The sequence below is a fragment of the Chinchilla lanigera genome, unplaced genomic scaffold (assembly GCF_000276665.1).
Source record: "Chinchilla lanigera isolate Chin_1 unplaced genomic scaffold, ChiLan1.0 scaffold00047, whole genome shotgun sequence".
NCBI lineage: Eukaryota > Metazoa > Chordata > Mammalia > Rodentia > Chinchillidae > Chinchilla > Chinchilla lanigera.
In genome coordinates this window covers 5494571-5520023 of record NW_004955448.1, presented here as the reverse complement: position 1 = coordinate 5520023, position 25453 = coordinate 5494571, and the positions used below count along the sequence as shown (strand labels likewise).

The 25453-nt window shown below is 42.0% G+C and overlaps 1 protein-coding gene across 2 annotated transcripts in view; it reads right to left on the bottom strand.

Annotated features, from left to right (window-relative positions):
- Arhgef26 (Rho guanine nucleotide exchange factor (GEF) 26) overlaps positions 1-25453 on the bottom strand; it is a gene marked incomplete at its 5' end in the record, with an annotated part of 132537 nt that extends 107084 nt beyond the window's left edge. Inside the window, 3 exon segments of one of the 2 annotated variants that reach the window (XM_005393056.2) lie at positions 18964-19109; positions 22872-22911; positions 24179-25453. In XM_005393056.2, the coding sequence (XP_005393113.1) occupies positions 18964-19109; positions 22872-22911; positions 24179-25258 (1266 nt within the window). 2 annotated transcript variants of the gene reach the window in all.

Sequence of the window (25453 nt, the reverse complement as noted above, 5' to 3'; positions counted from 1 at the left end):
AAAAAAAAAAAAAAAAAAAAAAAAAAAGAAATCAAACATGACATCAGCAAATGGAAATATATTCCCTGTTCCTGTATAAGCAGAACCAATTTAAAATTTAAAAAAGTAAAAGTGGCCATACTTTCAAAAGTTATAGAGAATAATGTAATCCCAATTAAAACACCAGTAGCATTCCTCACAGAACTAATGAAAGAAATCTGAAAATCCATATGAAATGAAGAGTGCTTAATAGCAAAAACAATTCTGTGCAACAAGGGGAAGACGGGGCATCACAATTCTGAACTTCAAGATATACTACAAAGCTACAGTGACAAAACACAGGATGGTACTGGCAGAAATAACAGACTTATGGACTATGGAACAGAAAAGAGGATGCAGAAACAACTCCAAGCACACTGAGCTACCTTATCTTTGACAAAGTGGTCAAATACTTTTGCTGCAGGGAAGATAATCTCTTTAACAAGTGGTGCTGGGAAAACTGCCTATCCACATGCCAAAGACTGAACCTAGACCAGTATCTCTCCTAATGCACTAAACGAAAATCAAAATGATCAAAGATCTAAATGTTAGAACAGAAAAACCTAATCTGCTGGTATGGGTTGTACTGCTGGTATTGCAATGGTGGAGGTACAAGAAATAATACCCACAATCAACTCATGTGTTCTTACCAAATTATAATGCTTCTGTACATCAAAGGAAACAACTAACAGAGCACAGAGACAACCTACAGAATGGGAAAAAAAAAATCACAGCTACTCCTTAAAAGACTGATATCTAGAATACACAAAGAACTCAAAAAAATTTAAAGATACAATCAAAAATGGGGATTTGAAATGAACGGACGCTTGTCAGATGGAGAAGTGTACATGGCCAATTTAAATATATGGAAAAATATTCAACAGTGCTGCCCATTTGAGAAATGCAAATTAAAACAACACTTAGATTCCATCGCACTCCAGACAGAATGGGTATCTTCAAGAAATCAAACAATAATAAATGCTGGAAAGGCTGCAGGGGCAAAGGGAACCCTTTTTCATTGCTGGTGGGAGTGCAAAGTGGTAAAACCACTACAGAAATCAGTATGGAGAGTCCTCAAAAAACTGAAACTATAAAGTCTATTTGTGCCAGCTATTCTCCTTCTAGGAATCTTCCCCAAAGAGGTAAAGACATCATATTACAGTGATATGCATACCTGTCTTTACAGTAGCACAATTCACAATAGTAAGTCTTACAAGTAGCCTATATATCCATCAACAGATGAATGAACAAAGAAAATGTGGTAGGTATACACAATGGGCTACTTAGTATTCTGCCATAAAGAAGGATAGATCTGAGTCATTTGTAAGAAAACTGGTGCACCTTAAGACCGTAATGTTAAGCAAAGAAAATCAGACAAAGAAGCTTAAATATCACGTGATTTCTCTTACATGAGACACTCGGTATACAAATAAAGTGCAAAATAAAATGCAATAGGGAAAAAAAGAGCAAAAAAAAGTGACTGTAGTCCAGTATGGGCAATGTACCTAAAAAGTGCACCTTGATTTAGTACAATGGTTTTTTTTTTTTTTTTTTGGTTTTTCTCCGGTATCGGGAACCGAACTCACGACCTTGCGCTTGCCAAGCAGGCGCTTTTGCCGCTGAGCTAAATCCCCAGCCCCAGTACAATGGTTTTATATGGGGTTTTTCTTCGCCTTTTCATCTGTCTGTTAATCTGTGCTTATGATAACTTGGCAAAGATTTCTAAAATAAATAAACCTGACGCTCGCAAAAGAAAAGAAAATTTTTAAAACGAGGATGGAGAGGAAGGGGAAAGATGTATGATTTGCTCACAATGAATGTAATCATTATGTACTGTAAACATGTAGAAATAAAAATTTTTTAAAAGAAAAAAAATCACTGAAACCAGTATTTCAATGGGACCACCTTATTGAGTGCCCCAACAGTTTTTCTTCTTAGGACAGGACACCACAGGAAGATTTGAGATGGAGAAGAAATGTCTTTCTATAGTAAACTGGCAGAAAACAATTATGAAAAAGAAAAGTGGAAAACACAAACTGTCTTAAGGCTTTCACTGCAGAGACAGTCCTGATTTTATAAAAACTACTCAGAAGATGAGGATCTGGAAAATAGAATCCTTAAAACTATTCCTGACTATCCTTGCACACTCTGCGAATTCTCGGGGATGTGATACACACCATTATATGAAGACCAGTGGTGCATAATTCTCTCTACATTGTGCTGTTGTGGAAACTGAGGACAATTATATGTCATTTTATTTAATTTGCTTTTGGAAAGACGTTAGAAAACAGTAAAGAAGGAAGAGTCCTAAATCAATAGTAAAACTGCAAGCATTTATGGAATACGTATCTTCTGGCAGGAAATGTGTTAAGCATCTTATACCCTTTTCCCCACTGAATCATTATAAAAAATCTAGAAAGTGTGTAGCATTCAGACAGAGGCAACTGAGACTTAGGATCCAAAAATATAGAGCTAACAGGAGCAGGGCCCGGATCTGCATCTTCGCTTGTCCAACTCCAGGGCTCACACTTCTAATCAAAACATGGATTCGGGATGTCCTGGGCCCAGTGAATGTCACCCTGTATCTGGAACTGGGATATGATCACTAAGATACCTTCTACTGCTAGGTTTGCACCAAAGTTCCCATGTGTGGTTTTGGTGCACCTACACTGTAGAATGTTCCAGCCGTACCTATCATCCTGACCTCAGTCAGTGTGTCAGCAAGAATCCATGCATAAAAGAGCTTCTATATACATTTTCATAAGGGAGGCAACCGGCCAGAAGAATGAAACCCTTCAGAGTCCCACTGGTTAACCCTGAGCAGGAATTTCACAGGATTTCCTGCCTGACACAAAATCCGGGCAGATGGATATTCAGGCGCCATGCCCACAATCTCTGCAGGTGAGGTCACCAGCAAGAATTTCCACACACTGGCATCTCCGTCCCAATCGAGTTCAGATCTGAAAATTAAAGGGAAGTGAATGAAACCTGGAGACGCAGACAACAGCTGGTTTACGGACGGACTGAGAGCACTCCAGCCTACCAAAGAGGAAAACCATTGTTAAAGCTGTTGTGCTTGAGGGAGAGGAGAAGGTAGTTTTGAAAAAGGTAAACCACTAATGCTCAGAATCATCGTCTTTCATTAATACTAATGTGACAAATAGTAAAATGTTCCTTTATTCAAAGAGTCATATGTAACAAACCAGCAGCTCACACAAACCCACTGCGATAGGAGTAAAAAAAAAGACTCCAGGAAGTGTTCTTGCATTATGATTAAGGAAACTGAATGTGGAAACATGCTCCAAGCCTGAAAGTTTGCTCTGGAGAGTTTTCACGAAGCAGTCCCTCGCGGCTGGCTGACAAGCCACTGCTCCAGAGCCTGTCCACCCACTGCCTGTCCGTCTGCCTCAGCCCTTCACACCCTGCACAGGACAGGTGCCCAGAAGAGTCCTTTTCTCTACCTGAGGACCCCCTCCACACTGGACTCAAAGTAGCATCTGAGGGCAGGTGTCGGGAGGTACTCTGTTGTGAGCAGAGGCAGACTAAGGAGAAAAACAGAACCACCTGGATTCTCAAGAAGAGAAACGGGTTTGAATGTATTTAAATACATCGCTAGCAAGCCAGGGGTGGTGGTACAAGTCTGTAATCCCAACACTGGGAGGCTGAGGCAGAGGATAACAAATTCAGTCCCTGCCTGGACAATTTGGTGACTAGCAAGATTCTCTCCACAAAAAGGTGAAGAAGTGGTGTTACTGCTTATATTTAGATGTCCGTCCAAAGCTTCATAGGTGGGGCTTTAGGGAGGAGGCTGGATCTAGCGTGTGTGAATATGGCTTAAGGGCGTGTGATAACTTTATTAGTCCACTGATTGATTTAGCACAGTTCTGGGCATGGATAATAGGAAGGCCCAACCTGGATGTCAGCAGCACCAACCAATAGGTTTGTAGCCTGAATGGAATAAAAAGTGAAAGGAAGGCTCACTGTTCACTGCTTCCTGCGGGCAACACCAAGTACTATTTCTCTTCTGCCATCCCCCTCTGCCATGCTGCTCTACCTTGGAGCCAGCCAATTACGGACTGAAACGTCTAAGACTTGTAAGCTAAAATAAACCTTTCCTCCTTTAACTTGTGGGTATTAGTTATTTTGTCCCAGCAACAAGAGAGTAACAAGACAGGCAAGTTCTGCGGATGTACCCCAGTGCAAAGGCCTTGGGTCCAATCCGGTACTGCAAAAAGAAAAAAAGAAAAAAAAAATCCATCAACAAATAGAATTGCAAAAGTAGTTCAGTGAAACACTGAGAAGTGAATTCAGTCTGGGGTTCTTGATTTTGTATAGTCCAGCCAGTTTACAAAACTCTTCAGATCTGGGGCTGGGGATTTAGCTCAGTGGCACAGTGCGTGCCTGGCAAGCACGAGGTCATGAGTTCGATTCCTGGTATCGGAAAAACAAGAACAACAACAAAAACAACAACAACAAAAAACTCTTCAGATCTGACCAGGGCAGGTTCTACATAAAGTTGCACATATATTAGTATCTTTAACATATTAAGTAAATAAAAATTAGTTCAAATAAAAAGCTTAGAATGTACAAGACTACATTGTGACCTGTTTAAAAACACGAAGATGTATCTGTGGCTTGTTAAGACAGTGAATGCAGAGAACTCACTAGTATTACACTACTTCGAAATTCATAATTATAAATTATATATTCGGTGTTGCAATCAGTTTTAAGATTCTTCCCCAAAGATTTACAAAAATTATAAAATGGTAAATGTCCTGAACTATAGACCCCCAGTTAATTATTAGATGTTCATGTAAAATTCATGCCAATTTCCATCTTGATACTCTGTACCTTTGTGTCCCCTCCCCCGATTCTTACGTTGAGATCCTAAAACCCAAGGTGATGGCATCAGGAGGCAGAATCTTCGGGGAGGTGATTAGATCGAAAGGCGGAGCCCCTGTGAATGGGGCTAGAACCTTTCTGAAAATAGGCTGTGAAGTGTCTCCTCCTCCTGCCCTCTTCCTCCACGTGAACATACAGCAGAAAGGAAGCTGAGCCACAAGCAGCACCGTATCAAACACTAAATCCGTCCTGACTGTGGACTGCTCAGGCTTGGAAGTGTGGGGAAGGAATCCCTGCTGTTCATAAGCCATCCAATCTATGGTATTGCATTATACCAGCCCTAACTAAGACGCCTTGCAATTCTGAGATGTTCAGATGAATAGCTCAGGAAAAGAAGGACAGACCTTTGCCAGTGATTTCATTACTGCACTCACTACAGTTACACTAAGTGTCTTTACTTTGCAGAGAGCTGTCAGCAAATCCATACTTTGTTCAATATCCATTGATCCTTGACAGGAATAGACTGCAAATCAAGTCCTCTAAGCTCTATAGAATCCTAATGTTGCCGTTTACACAAAAACCTCTCTGTGTAGAGAGAACCAGGCCTACCTCTGTAGGGACAGATGACATTAGGAGCACCAGCCTTGGCTGACAAGATTACCGTTTTCTTTGGGCACACAGGAATTCATGCTCACGCCCTCCATGACCTGGTGTTATTTCTGGGTAAGATGAGCATGTATTCCTTCTCTTTTTCACACCAACCAAGGAAAAGAGAAGAGTGAAAGAGCTGATAAGCCAAAAAGACTAGAAAATGTAAAGTTAAAAATTACATAGGATATATATGATCCAAGGTCACTCTGGCTTCATAAAGCACTGTTACATTAGATGTCCTAGCTCTTTCAACTTGCCAGAGCTTACTCACTTGGTGAAAGTAAACTGCTTTTTCATGTCTAGTAGTGATTCTCCTTGCATAGGCTTCTTTTCTCAAAAGCTCAAGTGGGAAAGGATTGCAATGTAAAATTCTATCACAGGACCCATTACTGCCAGGGCCTTTCTACTGACTTAACCAAACCAGAGTCATTCCTGAACTGTAAATCACCTAGAAGTGTTTCACTGCAAATGGGGAAAAGCAACAATTTGAAAGTCTGTCTGAAGTTCTGAAAATGGAAAATATACCAGGGTGCAGAAATAATACCTCCGTAACCAGACCCCACAGGTTCTCTCCAGCCCCAGCTCACCCACAGGGAAAGTTCCCGGGACGTGGCTTTGCTTAAGCTACAAGCCACCAAAGAACATCAGTTTCAAAGAGGCAGAGAACTGTGCAACCAAAGACCTGACAAATGAGATCAAGATGGATCAACATCACTGGGGAACAGCGGTGACCACAATACTTTATTTGCAAAAGGAAAAGTAGAAGACAATGGTGCATTTGACAAAATCGTACATTAAATTTAAAGATGTGCCTGACCTCTTTGCTCTTCTGTTGTTAAACTTAATTCTATCATGGTCAGCAAAGTTTTTGGATCTCAAGAAATAGCAAGCAGCTGGTTTCATGCAGGTAGCATCAGGTCTATTAAAACGACAGTAAATCAGATAAATCAGACTAGGGCTTTAGACTTCCTCTCCCCTCTGATCTGGGCCGTCCCTCCTACACACAAAGTTCCCAAATGAAATGAAATTATTCCAATATAGAGCTGAAGCTGACAGTACAAACAACAAACAGATAATGATTAAATGTGTAAGAAGAGACCGCAGCATTTTTATGACTTAGAGATAAGCATGTATTTCTTCATTTGCAAGTAGCCTTCACTAGCCAGCCAACTCCTGACTCAGAGTTCTTGCTGGTTCTTAATTTATCTCTCAAACCATCATCACTTCAAATGCTTAACACATACCGTGCATCTACAGCTCACAGCCCTGCAAGGAAAATATTACTATCATAGTTTACAAGTAAAAAATAGAGACACAGAACAGCCTGACATTCTCTGGCTGCCCATCACCCAAGCCTGAGCTCTTAACTGCTACCACGTAATAACCTCTAAAACTTCTTTATAAATTTCTGAGATGTGATCTACAGCTACTCTTGCCCTAAATCAAAGTCCTCCTCGTGCACACCCCAAACCTCACGGGATTCCTAGCTTCTGCTGCAGTGAAAGCTAAACAGTCAGCAGGGCTATAATTCTGGTCACTTAGCTCACACATTAGTCCTGACGTTTCTCTCATAAAACAAATTCCTCTTTTACTCGTGGCTGTCTCTGACCTGTATCCCCTCTGGGCCACTGAGCTTGAGCCCAGATTTATTCTTTCTCTATTCCCACATGAGCAGGAGATGTGGTTCTCAGGTATCTACCATCAATCAGAAAGGGAAATGAGGTTAACAAACACAAGAAAAGCTAATGACAGAGGAGTGACAGGATGAAGGAGAATGACTTCAGGGTAAGAGAGCAATTCTATAAAGGTATTTAATGAAAGATGAACTATCTCAAAATAGACTATTTCATAAAATACAGGGGAGCAGACCAGACCAACAGCAGTTAATAGTCAAGAGGCTAGGAATGGGAAGCAAAGCGGCTGTCAGTCTTAATTATTACATCTAATTTGTTAATGAAGAGGTTGTATTTATATTACTTTCTGTAATTAAATTTTGAATTTTAAGAGGAAAATTAGAAACAAACTAATGACTAAGGATGAGGAATTAATGGAAAGAACCAACCATCTATTTACTTGATGAAACGGTCTGTGAGCCTTAAAAAGGTGTGGAAGGAAGTTTAATGACTTGGAAAGATGTGACATTCAGAGAAAAGAACAGATTACAACACTACAAGTTTAATGACATGAAAAAATAATCACAGCATTTGTAGCCAGGCGTGCTGGAGCACACCTGTAATCCCAACACTCGGGAGGCTGAGGCAGGAGGATCACTGAGTTTGAGATTAGCCTGGGCCACAAAGTGAGCTCAAGGTCAGCCTGACCTGCATAGCGAGAGGCTGTCTCAGAAAGACCAAAAAAAAAAAAATCACACCATTTTTAGAGAAAAAAAACGCTGATGAAACTAATACTATTATTACAATCTCTATATATATACATTTTTATAAAAAGACCTGAAAATTTATAAAACAAATTGTCAACCACGATTTTAGGAAAGGAATTTAGCTAACTTCAATTTTCTCCTTACCTATTAGCATTTGATGATTTTCCTACAATAAACATGTCTTGACTTTGAAACTAAATGATCATCTTCAATCAGAAAAACTAAAGTATGTTTCGACACCCTCTCTCAAAGCAGAAATTTAAAAAATAGGGCAGAAAACTGGAATTAAGATGTTAAAATACCTGGTTTTGGTTTTGCCTGAAAAGAAAGCTAGGGAAATGAAAGGCAAAAGGGAGGCAGTAAGAAAGGAACATTGTGAGTCAAATCCAAAGCAAGCGAAGGCTTATGAGGCAATGTTGAAAATGGGTGACGACAGCCAGATCTGCAAGGATGAGCGATAAACAAGGAAGCCAGGCCAGAATGAGAGGAATGAGATGACGCCGTAGCACACAGAGACACAAGGAGGGGCTGAGGAGGGGCGGGAGGAAGGAAGGGGGGGGACGGGGGGGGGACAACACATGCCCCCCCAGACACTCTGCGGCCCCTCCCCTTCACACATGTAAGAGAACATCGCTTTGTAAGGGCGGTGCCCACACCTTAGCTGCTATTTCTTTTGCTTGTTATTTTTGTAAAATGGCAGGTGGTCAGGAATGTCAAAATTCAAGGCAATGAGTAATTTAGAACACTAATGACACTGAAATTACTTTCTTAAATTTATAATAAAAATTGAACCTGACTAAACCCTGTTTCAGAAAAGTACATGATAAAGTACATATTTGACATTAAATGTACAAAGCATGTAACAGTCTTACTAGACAAGAATTATTGTACTGTAGTAGACCTGAGAAGTAAGAACAGAATTTCCCTCCTTTCACTTACCTATGTATCAAACTTTATTAGCATCACTTACATGGATTTTATTCCTCCTTTTCTGCCTTGTTAACCCATCTGATTTTTCATGTCGTATAGACAGAACTTCCCTGATGGTGAATTCATTGCTAATATCTCTGTGTCATTATTTTGGCATTGTCTCTTACATTCTTTTAAAAACATCATCTAGGCACTTCATTTCTACTTGTCTTTTAAGCTGTCGTCTAAGTTTCTGTAGTGAAACCTTTTCTTTGCTCCATTCACCAGTGTCAGAACACACATGTTTTAGGAGCTAGATTTAGTGTTTTTCAAACTACAAGTTAAAACCTTTAAGAGAATGGTAAGACAAAGTCCATGAATCTCCAATTATTATCTATTAAAACGTAACAAAGCGGAAAGGCTAAAAAGAGAAAATATCATAATATATTTAAGGTATCAAGGGTAGCTTCTGATTTGTTAAAATTAGGTTTGAGACACACACCAACCATACTCACTCACACGTACTGGGCTACGATTTTGATTTCATTTACACAATTATAATTGTGTCGTAAGTCTCTTGTTATAAGCTACATGCAATGACCATTCCATGATGTATAAATTTACACGTCAGTCATTCTCTTTTAACACACTCCCACACATCTCTACAAGAAAAGCTATTTTTACAACTTCTGCAAAAGAAGTTGCCCCAAGTGGCTGGCCACGATTCATAACACATCAGAGGCCACAGCTGATTGGGACAGAGCTGGGAAGACACCAGTTCAGCGAGAGGGTATGAGTTCCCCTGCTAAGTGAGGAAAAGCAGCTGAGCAAAGGTGACCCCCACTCTTCAGGCACTAGCTGGGTAGTTCTATGAGGAAGCTGACAGTTAACAAGAGGGCGGGACAGAGCCATGCAAAGTAACGTCAAGTCTAAATTCCTTGTGATCTCCATGACTCTGAGTACCAGGAGCTCTCAGGAGAACAACAGGCGTGCTTTTGAAAAGGGAAAATAAGCCAGTCCATGCAAGAGGAGAAAAGAGGCAACAGGCAAATTCACTGAGTGACATTACTGGCAGAGAACCAAAGAGAAACAAAGTTCTGCCTTTCCAGAGCCCTAGACATATGTGTCCACTATCTGAGGAATGTCAGAGGCTCCATTCCAGGTAACCTCGAGACCCTAACTAAGATAGCAGGACAGCAGCCATATTCAACATCTCAAATCTAAGCCGCCCTGCTCCAACGCTGCCTTCATGCTGTACCACAACGACTACATAAACTGCATTTGAAAACATTCAGTACAATCCCTGGCACAAAATAAGAACTCTGCAAATACCAATAAATCAATAATTTAATGGTATGCAAACTAATCAAAACTATGATTATCCAAAGAATGCAGGTTTCCTGCAAGCCAGCCAAGGACCATCTGTGCGTATGGAAACTTTGAACCCACACGGATGAAAAGGGCTCCCTGCTGCTCTGCTGGCAGACCACAACCATAGACCTTTGCATACCACTACTAGAAACAGGGGTTCCTGCCATCGAAAGCCGAAGTTGCTCCACGTTTTGCGCTAATGCAGTTCATTCACAGGGTTTATTTCCTACCTCAAAGGGGGAATTAATCTCTAATTTTCTTTTACTTGCATTAATACTTTACTATGTAGATATCCCCTCATTTTATACACCCTATCTACTCAAATAATACAGAAAATAAATGCCCTAATAATCTTAAAACAGATGTTATAGTTTGTATCTAGATGTCCCCCAAGGGCTCATGGGTTCAGAGGCGGGGCTTCTGAAAGGTCACCGGATTACGAGGGCAGTGTAGCTGACTTGCTGGTAAAGGTGGGTTCTGGTCTGAGGCGGCAGGTCACTGTGGAGGTGACCAGAAGCATGGATCTCCCCTCCCGCTCCTCCCTTGACACTCTCTCCCCTTCCTGGCTGCCAGGCCCCGAGCAGCTTTCCTTTCCTGTGCACCAGGCCCTTCCACCATGCTGCCGAACCATACAGGGGCTGAAGCTTCTGAAACGCGAGCCGAAGTACACCTCTCTTTCTGTAGGTTGTGGGTGTTGGGGGACTGTGTCTCGGCAACAAGGAAAGAGACCAAGACAAGAGAGTATGGACTGATCGTCTAGAAAAATCAGCAGGCTAGAAGTCTTCCAGATAAATCCATAAAATTTAAGTAACAAATTTTTAAGGGCTAATTCCATATTTAAAAATTCTATAGTAATTTTGATAGTGACTGATACTCTCAAATCATGGAGACCGGTGGTTGTGTAGATTTGATCCTGAGAAACAGTCCCATAATTTGAGTAATGAATAACACCCCAGGAGAGAACACCTCAAGGTCAAGAGAGCAAATACAAAGATCTCGTAAGATGAAATCCATAACTCATAAGTTCAGTATTTTCGAGCCTTTTCCCACAGTTACTGGGAACTCCTCCAAAGAACGGAGCCTTCTCTTCTCTAAGTATAAGATATTCCAGGGGCTGGGGATTTAGCTCAGCGGCAAAGCGCCTGCCTGGCAAGCACAACATCGTGAGTTCGGTTCCCGGTACCAGAGAAAAACCAAAAAAAAAAAAAAGAAGATATTCCTACAGACTGCTATGTTTTGCAAAACGCATCCCATCCATTTCCCCAAAGGACATACCTACTTGGGAATGGGCCTGTAAGCTCATTTGATTTCAGAGTTCGGAAGTCGTCAGCATATATGACATATTGAAAGCCATAGCCGGGTGAGATCGCAAAGTAAGTGCAGGTAAGAGAAGAAGCCTAATGACCGAGCCTAAGGGCCCCCCCCTTCCTCCAAACTTAAGAGATCGGACAAATGTGAAGGAGTCCGTGAATCAAAAGTTCCAGCAGCAGCGGTGGAAACGTCTCATTTCAACTCCTCTTACCCACTGTCACTGCAAAGGGTTTGTGCATGTGACATTTTCTCTGCTAAGATTCCTCCACGCTGCACCCTGTCAACTTTACCTGGCCACCCATCTGGACACTCTTCAAGTGGCAGCTCGTATCAGTTCCTCTGACATGTTCCCTGGACTGACAGCACCCAGCATATACCAGTGCTCTTCCCCACAGGATCTCCTAACGGCACCAACGTGTCCTTCACAGCTGCACCATGGTTGTAACTCTGCATTTCTCTATGAGCGTACTTGATATCTGATGTCTATCCCAGCATTCCTGGTGTTTGCAAAGGCTTGAAAGCAAGATGGAGCCTTCCTGGTCTACCTCCAGCGTCCAGCACAGGGCTCTTTGTTGAGCAGGCCCTCGATAAAGATTGACGAGTGAGGGATTTACTCATCAGTCTCTTTCATTAATTTTTTTGCTCAGTGAAATAAGAAAACCCTCTCTGTCTGGGTCCCATGTGTAGCTTTCTGGCTCGAATGTTTCCTTTTATAGTCCTGCCTATCAAAATTAAATAACCTGTGCTCATCTCCATCCACCTTCCTGGAGCACTCGTCTCTTCTGATCTCTGTCTTCCCTGGGGGCATGGTACACAGAGGCACACACACACACACACACACACACACACACACACACACGCACACCTCTCCAAATCCTACTGCTCTCTCAGAAGAATCAGTAGTGTAAATATTAGCACACCTACCACTCAGTTGCTTTTCATTACTCAGCTCCAACCACAGCATATTTGTTCAAATGTCTCTATGTTTTTAGAAGGTAATACATAATGTTCAAGATGCTGTAATTCAAACAATAAAACTTTTTTTTTTGCTTCATGCCAGGGCTAGGGCTTCATGCATGCTAACCAGGTGCTCTAATGCTCAGTTCCACCCCTAACACCCAAAGAGAAAAGTAAAAAGGTGATATAAGCAACAGGAAAACTATACTCACACATAGAGAGCTACAATACAGTAAGGTGCTCCTACTACTGGAGAGAAAGTCAAGAAAAAGTATCTTCAAACTGAAACTGAAAAACCCAAACAAAAATTATAAGCACATATTTACATGTATTTGTACGCACTTTTTTTTCTAAAGAGAAGTTCAAAATCTCATGGTTTTTATTAGATTCTCAAAGCTCAAAAGGAAAGATGGCTAAACATTTATCCATTCTGCAGAATAACACAGCAATTTTAACACTGTAGACCAATATAAACACAAAATTATACGTAACACACATCATTCAGAAAAAAGGAAAGCCCTATATTGTAACTTGCATATTTGCATATACACATGTCCTAGATTTTCTTTTTTTTTTAATCTTTTTGAGACAGGGTCTCGCTATGCATTCAGGCTGGCCTTGAGCTCACTTTGTAGCCCAGGCTGGCCTCGAACTCACAGCAATCCTCCTGCCTCAGCCTCCCGAGTACTGGGATTACAGGCGTGCGCCCGGCCATAACCTATATTTTCTTAAGTGTTTGTACTGTATGTGTATTCTGAGAAAAGTGTTGTAAAATTAAGATCAGCATTATCTGTGGAGAAGGGAAGAAAAACTGGGATTGCAGATATGATGAAGACAGACTTTAGTCTTACCCGAAGTATCTGAATTCTATTGTACATGAAAGACATGTATGGCATTACTTTCATGGGTCAAAATTAACTTTAAAAATAGCTCAACAGAATACCATGATCAAATTATACTGAAACAGTAAGACTACACAGAGCTTGGTCCACGGCCCAGGGTCCATGGTCCTCCACTTTGAATTCTATTAGATGGGACAGAAGCTCTGATCAGAATCTCAGGTCTAGGCACGTGGAGCTGTTTCTCTTGATAAAGACACAAACATTGCAGAAGTCCCATTGTTCAGCTTAATAGTGTGAACTGATATGTGGCTCTATCCATAACATGAAAAATGAGACCATTTTCTGTATTTTAAACACAAAAACGATACAGGAAGACAAGAATCACCAGTTATGATAGAAAACTTTATGAGACTGCTGTGTTGCAAAACCATGAATAAAAAATTACACAACTGCAGAAATTACTATTGAAGCAGCAAGTCACTGGATAACTGAATATTTAAGGTAAAAATTTAAAGAAAATAATGAAAGCCTTCTACGATCTTTAAATCCAGTAAGCATTTCTGCAAACAGAATGATATTCAAGTTTATTACACTTTTAGCTCTGAACGTTAGCAGGAAACAGTGTGCTTCATAATAAATAGAGTATAAATTCTAAAAGAAAAATTCTCATCCAATAGAACTACTACAACCCCAAAGTGTGTCTTATTTGAATGAAATTATATTTATAAAATTCCTATTTTTCAAATCTTCCTTTCTCATCCCTGCAACTTCCAGAAATCTCCCAATGCAAACTCCATGTGCCTCTTAACTCTGGATCTCACGTTACGCCAGTAGTCACACCACGCAGACCTGAAGAAGTGCAGTACTCTGATGCAAACATAAAAACTGACGGAAGAGCTTCAACTCTGTAAGTATGCTGAAGAAATTCAAAACGATTTAAGAACAATGACGAAGCCACACGTTGGCAAGTGCCAAAGAAGAGAACCGTGAAGGATGTCTATATTAGGTGTGGAAAATATGCCGGCATGCTTCAGCTTCTGCTGCTGGAGCCGGAACCCTCTTTTCAAAGCTACCTGGTATTTCAAGGTGACAGAAATTCCACAAACACGCCCCATGGCAAATAAATGGGGTCAGGGCACGGCTAGCAAGTGTGGCTTTGGTGCTGTCACCGAACTTAGCAAAACAAACACTGGTTTTGCAATCGTCATTTCTCAGTATGAGAGCAGTTGTGTGTGTGTTGGGGAGGAGAGTTAAGATGAAAAACAAACCCAAAAAAACCTCTAGTAAAAACATATAGAAAAGACAGTAAGTACTTCTGGGATCCTGCTAGAGGATGGATCTTCTGGACAAACCTAAAGCTCACTTTTGATTCAGGACTCAGCTGGCTGCACACCTGGCACTAACTGTAACAAGTACCTAGTGTTCTATCTCTGACTAACACAATCAATATTATTCTTCAAACCTACAAGCTTTTCCCAGAGATCTAAGAATTGTTGGCTTAATCCTCACACTGCCAGTTCAGGTGAGTCACCAGGCAATTCACCTGTGTGCAGCAGTGTCCTTGTTTCTGGGTACCGTTCCAGATAATCATCTTCAGAGGTCAGAAACGACTCAAGCTCAAAACCGCAAAGCCCATCCACATACAACCAAGCCCAAACCAGGAGCCATTACTACTTAAGTTATTTCAAATGTACTTGCGTTCTTGGAGGCCTGAGGCACAGCTCAAAGTTACATTCCCTGGAGAGAAGAAATCCTGTATTTCCAATTAGGATAGATCTACATTCTCGGACAATCAAGTGAACAAAGAAAAAGCTTGTTCTCAGCCTATGAGATCAAGAAGCCCAGGTTGCACCCCGACTGTGAGAACATTCCATCTCTACATGTGGGACCTGTTGGCAGAGGTACCTCTGGTAGATAGTCACTCTTACTTTGCCTTAATCCTACTAGAGAAGTCTTTGGTGGCCTAAATATTTATTATTCTATTCAGTCCCAATGAAGGGCCGGGGATATAGCTCAGTGGCATACGCGCCTGCCTGGCAAGTACAAGGTCCTGAGTTCGATTCCCGGTACCAAAAAAAAAAAAACAAAGAAAACAAAACCAATGAAATGTCTCTCTTATATAGTCCTGCCCACCCTTTCTTCTTACATGATCACAACACTACATTTACACCTGATCCAACACTGTAAATGGAAATCACCTGTCACTTGTGTGGCTGAATACTGTCCTACCCAGCACTGTCCAATGAAACCAAAAGATACATGTAAACAAATACAATCAGATAAACTATACTAAAGAATGAAAGCCTAAAGATCTTATGTAACACCATAAATTACTGCAAATTGCAGCACATCAAAGGTCTTTGGCATACTGAATGCTTTTTATAGTCAACTGATAAGGAAGTTTCGTCAACTCAGCAGGCAGGCAGGTGTTTGCAACCAAGGTAAAGAGATTTTTAGAAAATGAAGCAATGAACAGTGGCTAACCAAACATGCACTCACACATCCCCTCCTAAGGGGAACGTCCAGCTGTGTGCCAAACTGAGAGCCAACCCCGTGTCAGAGGACCTCTTGTCCTATTTTTCCTGGCATCAAAGCCTTACTCAAAGCAGAGTTTTGTGTTAAAGTCATACATGCAAGATTAGGTGGGGCTGTCCCATTAATTTGATATATGACACGTTAAGTAAGAATGATGCAAAACAACGTGTTAACAGCAGAGATCTTCTGAGATGAGCCCTCAGCTCTGGAGCTCCTCTGTAAGGATGGATCAGGCCATGAGTCTGACAGAGAAACAGAAATGCTAATTACTTATAAGAAACATCCTGATGTAATCGTTCCTAAAGCCTCCCCTTTTTAGGGTCTTAACTGCAATTTGGACATTTTATGAATAGATAGGCATCTAAAAATTAACAGCTGCTTTTTGGTACTATTATATCTACCTTTCTACAAATTAGACCAAGTTGCATCTTTTTGGTGGGTTGAGAACCCACACAGAAGAACAAAAAAGAACTTCAGGATGGAGACTACCTCTAGGGAGGGAAGAGGCAAAGAAGAACAGGACAGCAGCAGGTGCTGAGCTGGATCTGCCTAAAACAACAGAAGCTGAAGCAAGCATGTTAAATGCTACCGTTTATTTAGTCTGGGTTGGTGGTACATAGAGATCTATTACCTTTACTTTTTTTGGTGGTGTTGTTACTTTTCTGCATGCTTGAAGTACTTTATAATAAAATAAAGGTAAATTTTAAGTGAAAAGGGGATAAAAACAGCACAAAGAAAATTCAGGTTGAGACTTAAGCAATGCTAAGTGACAAAGTCCAGTCATGCTACTTTGATTACGTGCAACTGCCAGGCAACACAATAAATACACACAAGCCACTGGGAACAGTGGAATCTAAGATAACACACACCAAAGCTAGAGCCCATTTTACAGTTTTACATTATATTATGAAATAGTTCCTTGACATCTATCTCCCTACAAGAAGGCACATCAAAATATACTTCGTCAAATAAAAACACAGGCATATATTTGAAGCTGCCCTGAAGGACGTCCACTATTATTTAATTACATGTGTATTTGCTCATCTACGAAAGCCAAACTACAGAAGGCATAAACATGGCAGCCTGATTTTTAGTGCTGTACAGCTAAGTTGGACCAGAGTTTAACGGACACAGAAGTCCACATTTCTGCTGAGTGTCCCAAAGCTAACAGAAGGACTTAGGCCTGTGCTAACAAACACAGCTGCTGCCACGGAAAGAAAACCCAAAAAATACACAGCTTTCTTTTCTCAGATCCTCACCAAACGGTCCATACCAACAGCTCCATGAATCAAATGACAGTCATTTAGAGTCAATATGACCTCTGTGGACCTTATCACCAGTTTTTTTAAGTATCTGTTTAAAAAAAAATTAATTAAAAAAATATATATATATACTTGAGATTTTTAGATTAGGGTGTAAGGCTGCCAATACACTAACTGTGTGCAAAGGTGTTACCAGCTTACCACATCCCCAAAACACACAAATATTATAGAAATTGCAAAGGGACCAGTAGCACAGGGACCAGTCTGGGTCATGGAAGTCTTGCTGGATGGACATATTTCTTTAAAACTTGAATGCAGCAAGACTCATCAAAGTCTGCATTTCTGTATCAGAAGACCTGTCCACATTGAGCCCCTATACCTACCTAATTAGAGCAAAGTAGAAGCTCCTCAATTTACGGAAGGCCTGTTCACCACAACCACCACTACCCTCTTCACCAATACACACGAGTATTACAAATTCACACCCCTTGCCCGGCCGCTGCAGGCAATGCCATTTGTGGCATTATACTAAGGGCACCCACACCTTGCAGGCACTAAAAATAAATACATTCCCCTTAGAAGCAAATTCAGGGTGGAACAAGACAGGAAGAAAGGGCTTTGTTTCTAGAATTCCGAATGTCCACATAAGTTAGAAGAGAAGAAGTAGACCATGAACCAGAAGTCATCTCCCACCACTAACACACACACACACACACACACACACACACACTTCCAAGCCCAACATACACAGTTCCTTTGCCTACACTGGTGAGATCCCATAATACATGAGATTCCTGACTCGAGCCGGGCGGGGTGGCACACGCATGTAATCCCAGCACTCGAGAGACTGAGGCAGAGGGATCACTGCAAGTTCAAGACCAGCCTGGGCTACAAAGTGAGCTCAAGACCAGCCTGAACTGCATAGTGAGACCCTGTCTCAAAAAGGCCAAAAAAAAAAAAAAGAGAGAGAGAGAGAGAGAGATTCCTGACTCAAAACAATGCTCACTGTAGTTTAAGAGGAAACTGCCTCTGCTCCAATATTGCCTAAGGACTCCTGGAGGTATACTGGCCTATTTTGATGCAATGTTCCCACTACCCAAGCCAGCCATGGGAATTCCTTTGCTAATGTGTTGGATATCTACAGATGCTATGCCCAACTTCTGTCTGTGACATACTGTAAGCCAGGAGGAAAATAAATTATGACTAAAAAAGTGTTTGATGCAGAAGGGAAAAATTTATCAACACAGGGCTGGGGATTTAGCTCAGCGGCACAGCGCCTGCCTGGCAAGCACAAGGTCATGAGTTTGATTCCTGGTACCAGAAGAAAAACAAACAAACAAAAAAAACCACAAAAACTTACCAACACAAAAATAAATGTCAGATACACACACACAAAAGATAGAGATGGAATATTCATCAGTTAATATCAAGAAAACATGAATATGTTTATAGCAAATGAAATATCCACAAAAGGATGCTAATAAGCTCCCTTTTATGTATAATTTCCATACCTATGTAAACACGCAATATATACATATACATATATACAAATGAATATACTTGCATATATAGCCAAAGTATAATAAAGATTGAGATATATCATTACTATATATATACTATATGAGTCAAAGGAGACACTGAGTAGGAAGTACCAGGGTCCACAGCACAACAGTCTCAAGGAACTCAATATTATCAAAACCTAACTTGCCTGATAAGTGTCAAAGTTCATGTTCTTATTAGAGTTTTGATAAGCATTTCACAACCTGAAGGGAAGTCTTTCTCCTTAGGATTGTAGTACGATTGGGAGGGAAAAAAACTAAGGCCACATCCGTACACAATTTCCACCACCTGATCTTTTCCAGTTAGAAAAGAAGGAAACACTCACTGCCGAGAGCTGGCTCCACGTGGATCTCAGAGGCTTATGGTGAATCACAATTTTTTCCTCTGACTTCTGTTCTTTGAACTCCGACTCTTCATCAGAGTCAATGTCAAGAGCCTTTTCTTTGTAGTTTTGATATAGGACTGCATTTTCTGCAAGAAAATTTTAAGAAGCCTGATATATCACTAATTGCCCACAATCACTATACTACTTCTGAACAAACTTCCACATTTACACATTCTGTGGTCTCAGGTATAATCAACCACACAAAAAGAGACTTTGTCATTCAAGAATAACACATGACATTTCAACTGAAGCAAAGTTTCTATGTCTATGTCCACTACTCACAAAGAATAGTTGGACATGTTAAATCACGGTTATCGGGGTTACACTGAGTTCATACGCTGCATGTCCGTCAAGGTCCGTCACCATTCATTTATCTATGTAGCAAACATTCATTGTACATCTACAACGTGCCAGGGTCTAATTAAAAGAACAAAAAACAAAGACATCTTTCATTTCTTCATGTGCTAACAATTACTGAGACAGTCAAATTCAATCATGCAAATGCATGACTGAATAAATATTCAGTCAACTGACATCTAGAAAATGCCTACTAGATGCCAGCAGCTGCTAGGCACTGGGACTGTAAGGATGGATAAAAAAGATGTTTCAAAACCCAATCTCTTCATGGAGCTGACCTTGCAGTTTGAGAGAAGGTCAATAAATAAACTAGCAACTTTTATAGTACTTCAGGTGGGGATGCTGGGCATGGTGGCACATGCCTGTAATCCCAGCAATCAGGAGGCTGAGGCAGGAGGATCATTGCGAGTTTGAGGCCAGTCTGGGCTACAAAATGAGCTCAAGGCCAGCCTGAACTGCATAGTGAAACCCTGTCTCAAAAAAAAAGAAAAAAAAACTGCAGATACAGATGTGGATATGTCTCATGAAGAAAAATTGAACATGGAAGGAGACAGGGATGCTGGGAGGTGGTTACGTGGATTTTCAAAAGGATTTAAAAGGTTTAAGTGACATTAAACCAACACTTTATGTGGCAATAAAGCAGTTAGGAAGAAAGCATCTCATCAGCAGGAGAAGCAAGCACAAAGACCCTGAGGCAGAACTGTGTGTGGGTCACTGTATGCAAAGCAAACACCAAGGGTGGCCCAGTACCATGAGGGAGGGATCAAAGTACTGCAGGCCAGAGGGAAAGCGGAGGGCAGATCATGTACATGTCAGGGAAAGACCTTGATTTTTACTCCAAGAGCAATGACAAGTCACCAAAAAGCTGTGGGCACACTGATCTTGCACAACTACATTCCTACACATGGAAGGATTTACATACAGTACAGGAGCCCTGAGAACAGATCAGCAGGGTATCATCAAGTCCAGGTGTTAGAGTGGGTCCGATGAGTGAAATCTAAGATCTGAAGGTAGAGAAGCTACAGCTAAAGGAAAGAGCATACGTGCAACCTCTGAAACCAGAGGAAACACCACACCTTAGAAGAACTACGGCAAGTCAATGCAGCCAGAGTGTGGGCAGGTCCGTTTAGTGGTCCAAAAGTGCACGATGGACTTAAAAAGACAGGCCAAACAGTCTCCATCAAGTAGAGCCTTGTAGGGCACGTTAACAACTGGACTGTTCTCTGAACTCGAAAGAACTGATTTCTTTCACACAGGAATTATATTTCATCCCGAATGCAATGGGGATCCTCTGGAAGGAAATGCTGACCACCTGGGAGACTCATTTAGGATGCTATTCCTGCAGCCAACGCAGGCTGACAGATCTGGGCTACGCAACCCAGCCAGAGTTGACTGGTGGCAGACTAGATACGCAGCAGAGAAAGGTGCTAGGATATTTCCTAGATCTTCAAGTTCCACAAATGGAAAGTCAAAGATGGAACATCAGAAGAGATAAAGTTTTACCGGGGAAGAAAATGAGTTTGGCTTGAGACAAATGCAGTTTGAACATTTCCCATCTACTAAAGCAAACACCCGCCTCTTCTCTCATCAAGTCTATGTAGTTTTGTACGCAAGCAGTCTAGAGTAACACTGAAATCTACGTAAAGCTTTCCTATTCTCTGTTCTCCATGGTAAGTACTGAGTTTCCGCCATCTTACAAGTACTTACAGGTTGGGATAAAATGAACGCATAACACTGTTAAGATTTCTTATACATTCTCACAAAGGTATGGGCATCACAGCCCTCGATTCACACACGCTGACAACTGGGTCTCAGGTGAAAGTTCTCGCTCAGTATCACTCAAGCGATGAGCAGAAGCAGCAGGACAGACACTCAGCATCCCAGGTTTCTACCACTGGAGCACACTGCTTCCTGCAGTGCATTCTTGATAACCATTAACTGTTAAGAATCCTACACTTTTCACACACATACATGTAAAAAAAAAGGAATCCTAGGTCATCATCTATGAGACAAGAGAAAATACACAGAAGCAGCTCTTTCTAAAAGAAAACTATACAAAACTAGCTATAATAAGATTTGAATTAAAAGTTAAACTTTTTCTAAAAAATTCTAACCCTGGGGCATGGTGGTACACACATGCAATTCCACAACTCTGGAAGGCTGAGACAGAAGGACTGCAAATTCAAGTACCACCTGGGAAACCTGTCTGAAAATTTCAAAAAAAAAAAAGGGCTGGGGATGTAGCTCGGTGATAGAGCATCCCTAGGTTTGATCCTCAGTATCAAAAAGCTTAACCTTCTGAGGCAAAAGTCAAAGAATTAATATTAAATTCCAGGGATATAAAGTAAATACTACATAGAGGTTCTGTTCAATTCATATTTATGGAGAAGCAGAAAAGTGGACTGATAACTAGACCTACATCCTACTACTGGTTGTGTCACCAGCTCTGTGAGAGGGGACAAACTACGAAGACGCTCAAACTTCCCTATTTCCTCAATTATAAAATCAGGGAGATGAAATTATCCTAACTAACAAAATACTATATCTGGGTTACTTCTCCATACAGCATTGTTTCGCAAGATTGGTACATGAATGAATTTTTAAAACTTAGTCATTTATAAATGCTCCAGTGGCAAACTCATTTTTATACAAATCATATAAGCAAATATTTGTAATCATTCAAAACGACAATATTTTCTACTTCTGGATGGTTTTATATTAGTTTTAGTTATAGAATGACAGGCCTGTCTTCATCACTGTTCATTCCAAGTTGGAAAATCTCAGCATTTCAAAGTATGAGAGAAGCACCTTCCTTATCCCTACGAATCTTAAGCCTTATGAGGGCCAGAGGTGGAGCTGTCCCTTTCATGCTCTTCCAATTGGGTGACACTCGACCCGTCTATTTACAGCAAGTTCACTAATCTGATTAGTGTCTGAACACCTGGTTGAAGCTGCTTTTGTTTTTGAAATCCTTGACAAAAATGCTATATGGGTTACAAATTCCTAAGAGTATGTTTTCACCAGCCAAGAGAGTTATGCTTCCCCGAAGCTGAAACTTAATAAAGAAACAGGAAGTCAGAAATGAAAATACAATTTGGAAATATGGGGAAAGACTATTAAGCCAAAGGAAATGTGACTGAAGGAAAAATGACTTAAGATCTAAATGCCAGCTTCCAAATTTTTAACTGAAAAACTAGAGCTTGCTCTCATTTTCTCTGCTTTTTGAGGGAGATGGGATGGAAGCAAAGTAGAGAAAAATTTAAAAGCCCAGGACATTAACCGGAAAAGTTATCAGCTTATAAAAAATGCCACTGATTTTCTTCACTATTGGTTTTACTTGATAAAAATTTTGCTTAGTGAAGAGCTTTGCCCTGTATAATCAAAGACATATTTCTCAACTCTAGTATTTTTGGTACTGCAGTTGGATTTCAACTTATAATTGATATTCCACATTGAAACAGCAATAAAAGTCTGGAAAGTTAAATGCTTACCTTCCCCATCAAATGTTCCTTGTCCTTTCAGCATTTTTTTCTAAGAGACAAGAAAAGCAAAAAGAGGAAAAACCAAAGCAAACTATGTGTGAATGAGCCAAACAGAAAACACAGCTATTATAAGTCAAAGTACTTTTTGTTGTTACATTCATTAGATTTCCAAAAGCACACAGCAGATGATCCCTAGAGCAGTGCGGTCATACCACCACTTTATACAAGTCCCTGAAACCGAAATAAAATGTACTATGTCCCCCACACTCCATCAAAAAGGAATTCTCAGATGAGCAGCAGCTCAGCTCATTTTATGACTTGTGATTCATCATCACTGTTAAACTGAACTTCGCTATACTGAGTTCAGAAAAAAAGTTAAAATATTATGTAATGTCTTTTCTTGAAGACCAGAGGCTCTAAAATAAAACAAGCTTGTTCGTGTATTACATACATATGCGACATTTATATCCACTGGTTCCAGTTCTCTGATTAATCAAGAAAAAATGTGACTGCCGAAGGAATCTTTGCCCTCTTGCTGAGATCTGTCTTGTTTCTGGGGAAGGCAGCACGTACTCTAAAGTATCCCTTCCTAGCGTTCCCCACTTGGGTATGTCTTGACACTGTCTTAGCAAATGCCATTCTGAGCCCTTTTGTGAGTAAATAATGCCACCCTATCCTATGGTTTTGTGCTACCAATTTATTAAATACATCAAGTGGGAACAAAAGACAATCAAAGGCCATAGTGACAAAAACAAGCAACAAAAAAATTATATTAATCAGTGTCCATGATTCTGGTGAATGATTTTAAAATTTACATTTTATGTGAATGACATCAAGTGTGTGATCACCATTCAAAAAACAATGAATCAAAAGGGAAGCGGTTTTTTTTCTGTATCAGCTGTGATGAAGCTACCACGGACACCTCTCCATAAGCACCTGTTGACTTGGCCAAGAGTCAAGAGTGCACATCTAGGCGCGCTCCTCACCTCCTCTCAGCTCCCTGTATTAAAAGTGCCCAGGACTTTCCAGCCAATACTTAATTTGCAAAACTTTTTGTGTTTCCTTGTACTCCAAATTTTGCCAGAGCTTTAAAGTTTGAAGTGATACGAGTTTCACTTCTATCCCTAAAGTTGCATTAACCTTAGCGGAGCCTGCCAGCCATGGAATGGCCATGCACAGCCGCGCCAGGTATCAACCATAGAAACAGACGTAAAAGTGAGTAACTACTTCTGGTTTTCTCTATGTAGCTCCTCCCCTCCCCCAACACATTCATTCACTTTTTCCTTAATGAACGGGGGAGTCCTGCCCACTCCTACCTTTATTCTTCCCAAGCTGGAAAACTTTTCCTTGTCTTCCATCACGGCTTTCAGGACAGGCTGGGACATCCTGTTCTTCTGCTTTGAGCTGTTCGTGCTGTCAAAATCAAAGCCACTGACTACGGCCCTGCGGTAGGATGTGGACCGCAAGCCTCGCCGCAGAGACCCCGGGCTATCCACGTCATTGTCCACGTCCCTCTCTTCCCCTGCCTGACCCAGCGGTGCTCCGAAGCCCTCTACCATGCTGCGCACCTTGAGGAGTCTCTTGTGGGGCTCCACATTCTGACTGTTCGACTTACTTAATTTAATTTCTGAGGCGAGGCTCTTCGGAATGATCTGCTGCTTCCCCACTTTGAGGGCAGCAGGGCTGTTTGTACTCAAAACCACATTAGGAGTTTCGGGGAGCTCGTTCTCCTGTGAGGGCAGCCTTTGGAGGGGGGAGTTTTGCTCGGAAGACCGTTTCTGGGTCGCACTGGAGAGCCCCGAGGGCCCCCGCTCTGGGTCCTGAGCCGCCGGCGCAGACTGAGAACGGGAGGCAGAGGAATGGTTTTTAGGAGCGAGGCCGTTGATAGTGGGCGAAGGCACCCGGCTGGCGGTCACCCCGGCGGGGTCCTCGGGGCTGCAGGGCGCGGAAACCGCAGGAGTCCGCGGGGTGCGCGGCGGCAGCGGCGGGGCAGACGAGGTCGCCACGCCATTGGCCGAGGACTTGGGGGAGCCTCCCGAGGCCGCTGTGGGGACTTGCGGCGACTTGGACCGTCGGGGGCGAGGAGAAGCAGCTCTGTACTCCGGGGAGATCGTCCGCCCGTTCGTCACCGTCCCCCGGCGGGCGCAAAGCGGGAGGGGGCTCCTCGGCACCGTCCTGCCGCCCGACGCGGCGGGCAGCTGCGCGGGCGTCTGCGCCGCGGGAAGCGCGCCCAGGTCCTCCACCGGGAAGTCTGTGATCAGCAGCCCGCTGGGACTCTGGTAGGACTGGGGCCTCGGCTTGCTCCGGCCCAGCAGCTGGGGCTCGGGGGTCGACCGCCTCCGCCATAAAGGGGCTAACCGGTTGCTAGAAAAATCCACTTCGCTCTCGCCGTCCATAGCGGGGCCTCGGGCCAGCCCCTAGGTCGGACCCCGCCAATCTCGCCCAGGAGGAAGAAGCGCGGAGCCCTTCTCCGAGCCCCCGCGCACGGCGAGCAGCCGCGCCAGCTGCGAGCCCGCGGGCAGCGCGGTTGCGCGGGACGCCACGGAGCGCCACTCACCCGCCCCTTCCCGGCGAGAAACTGCGCCCCGCGC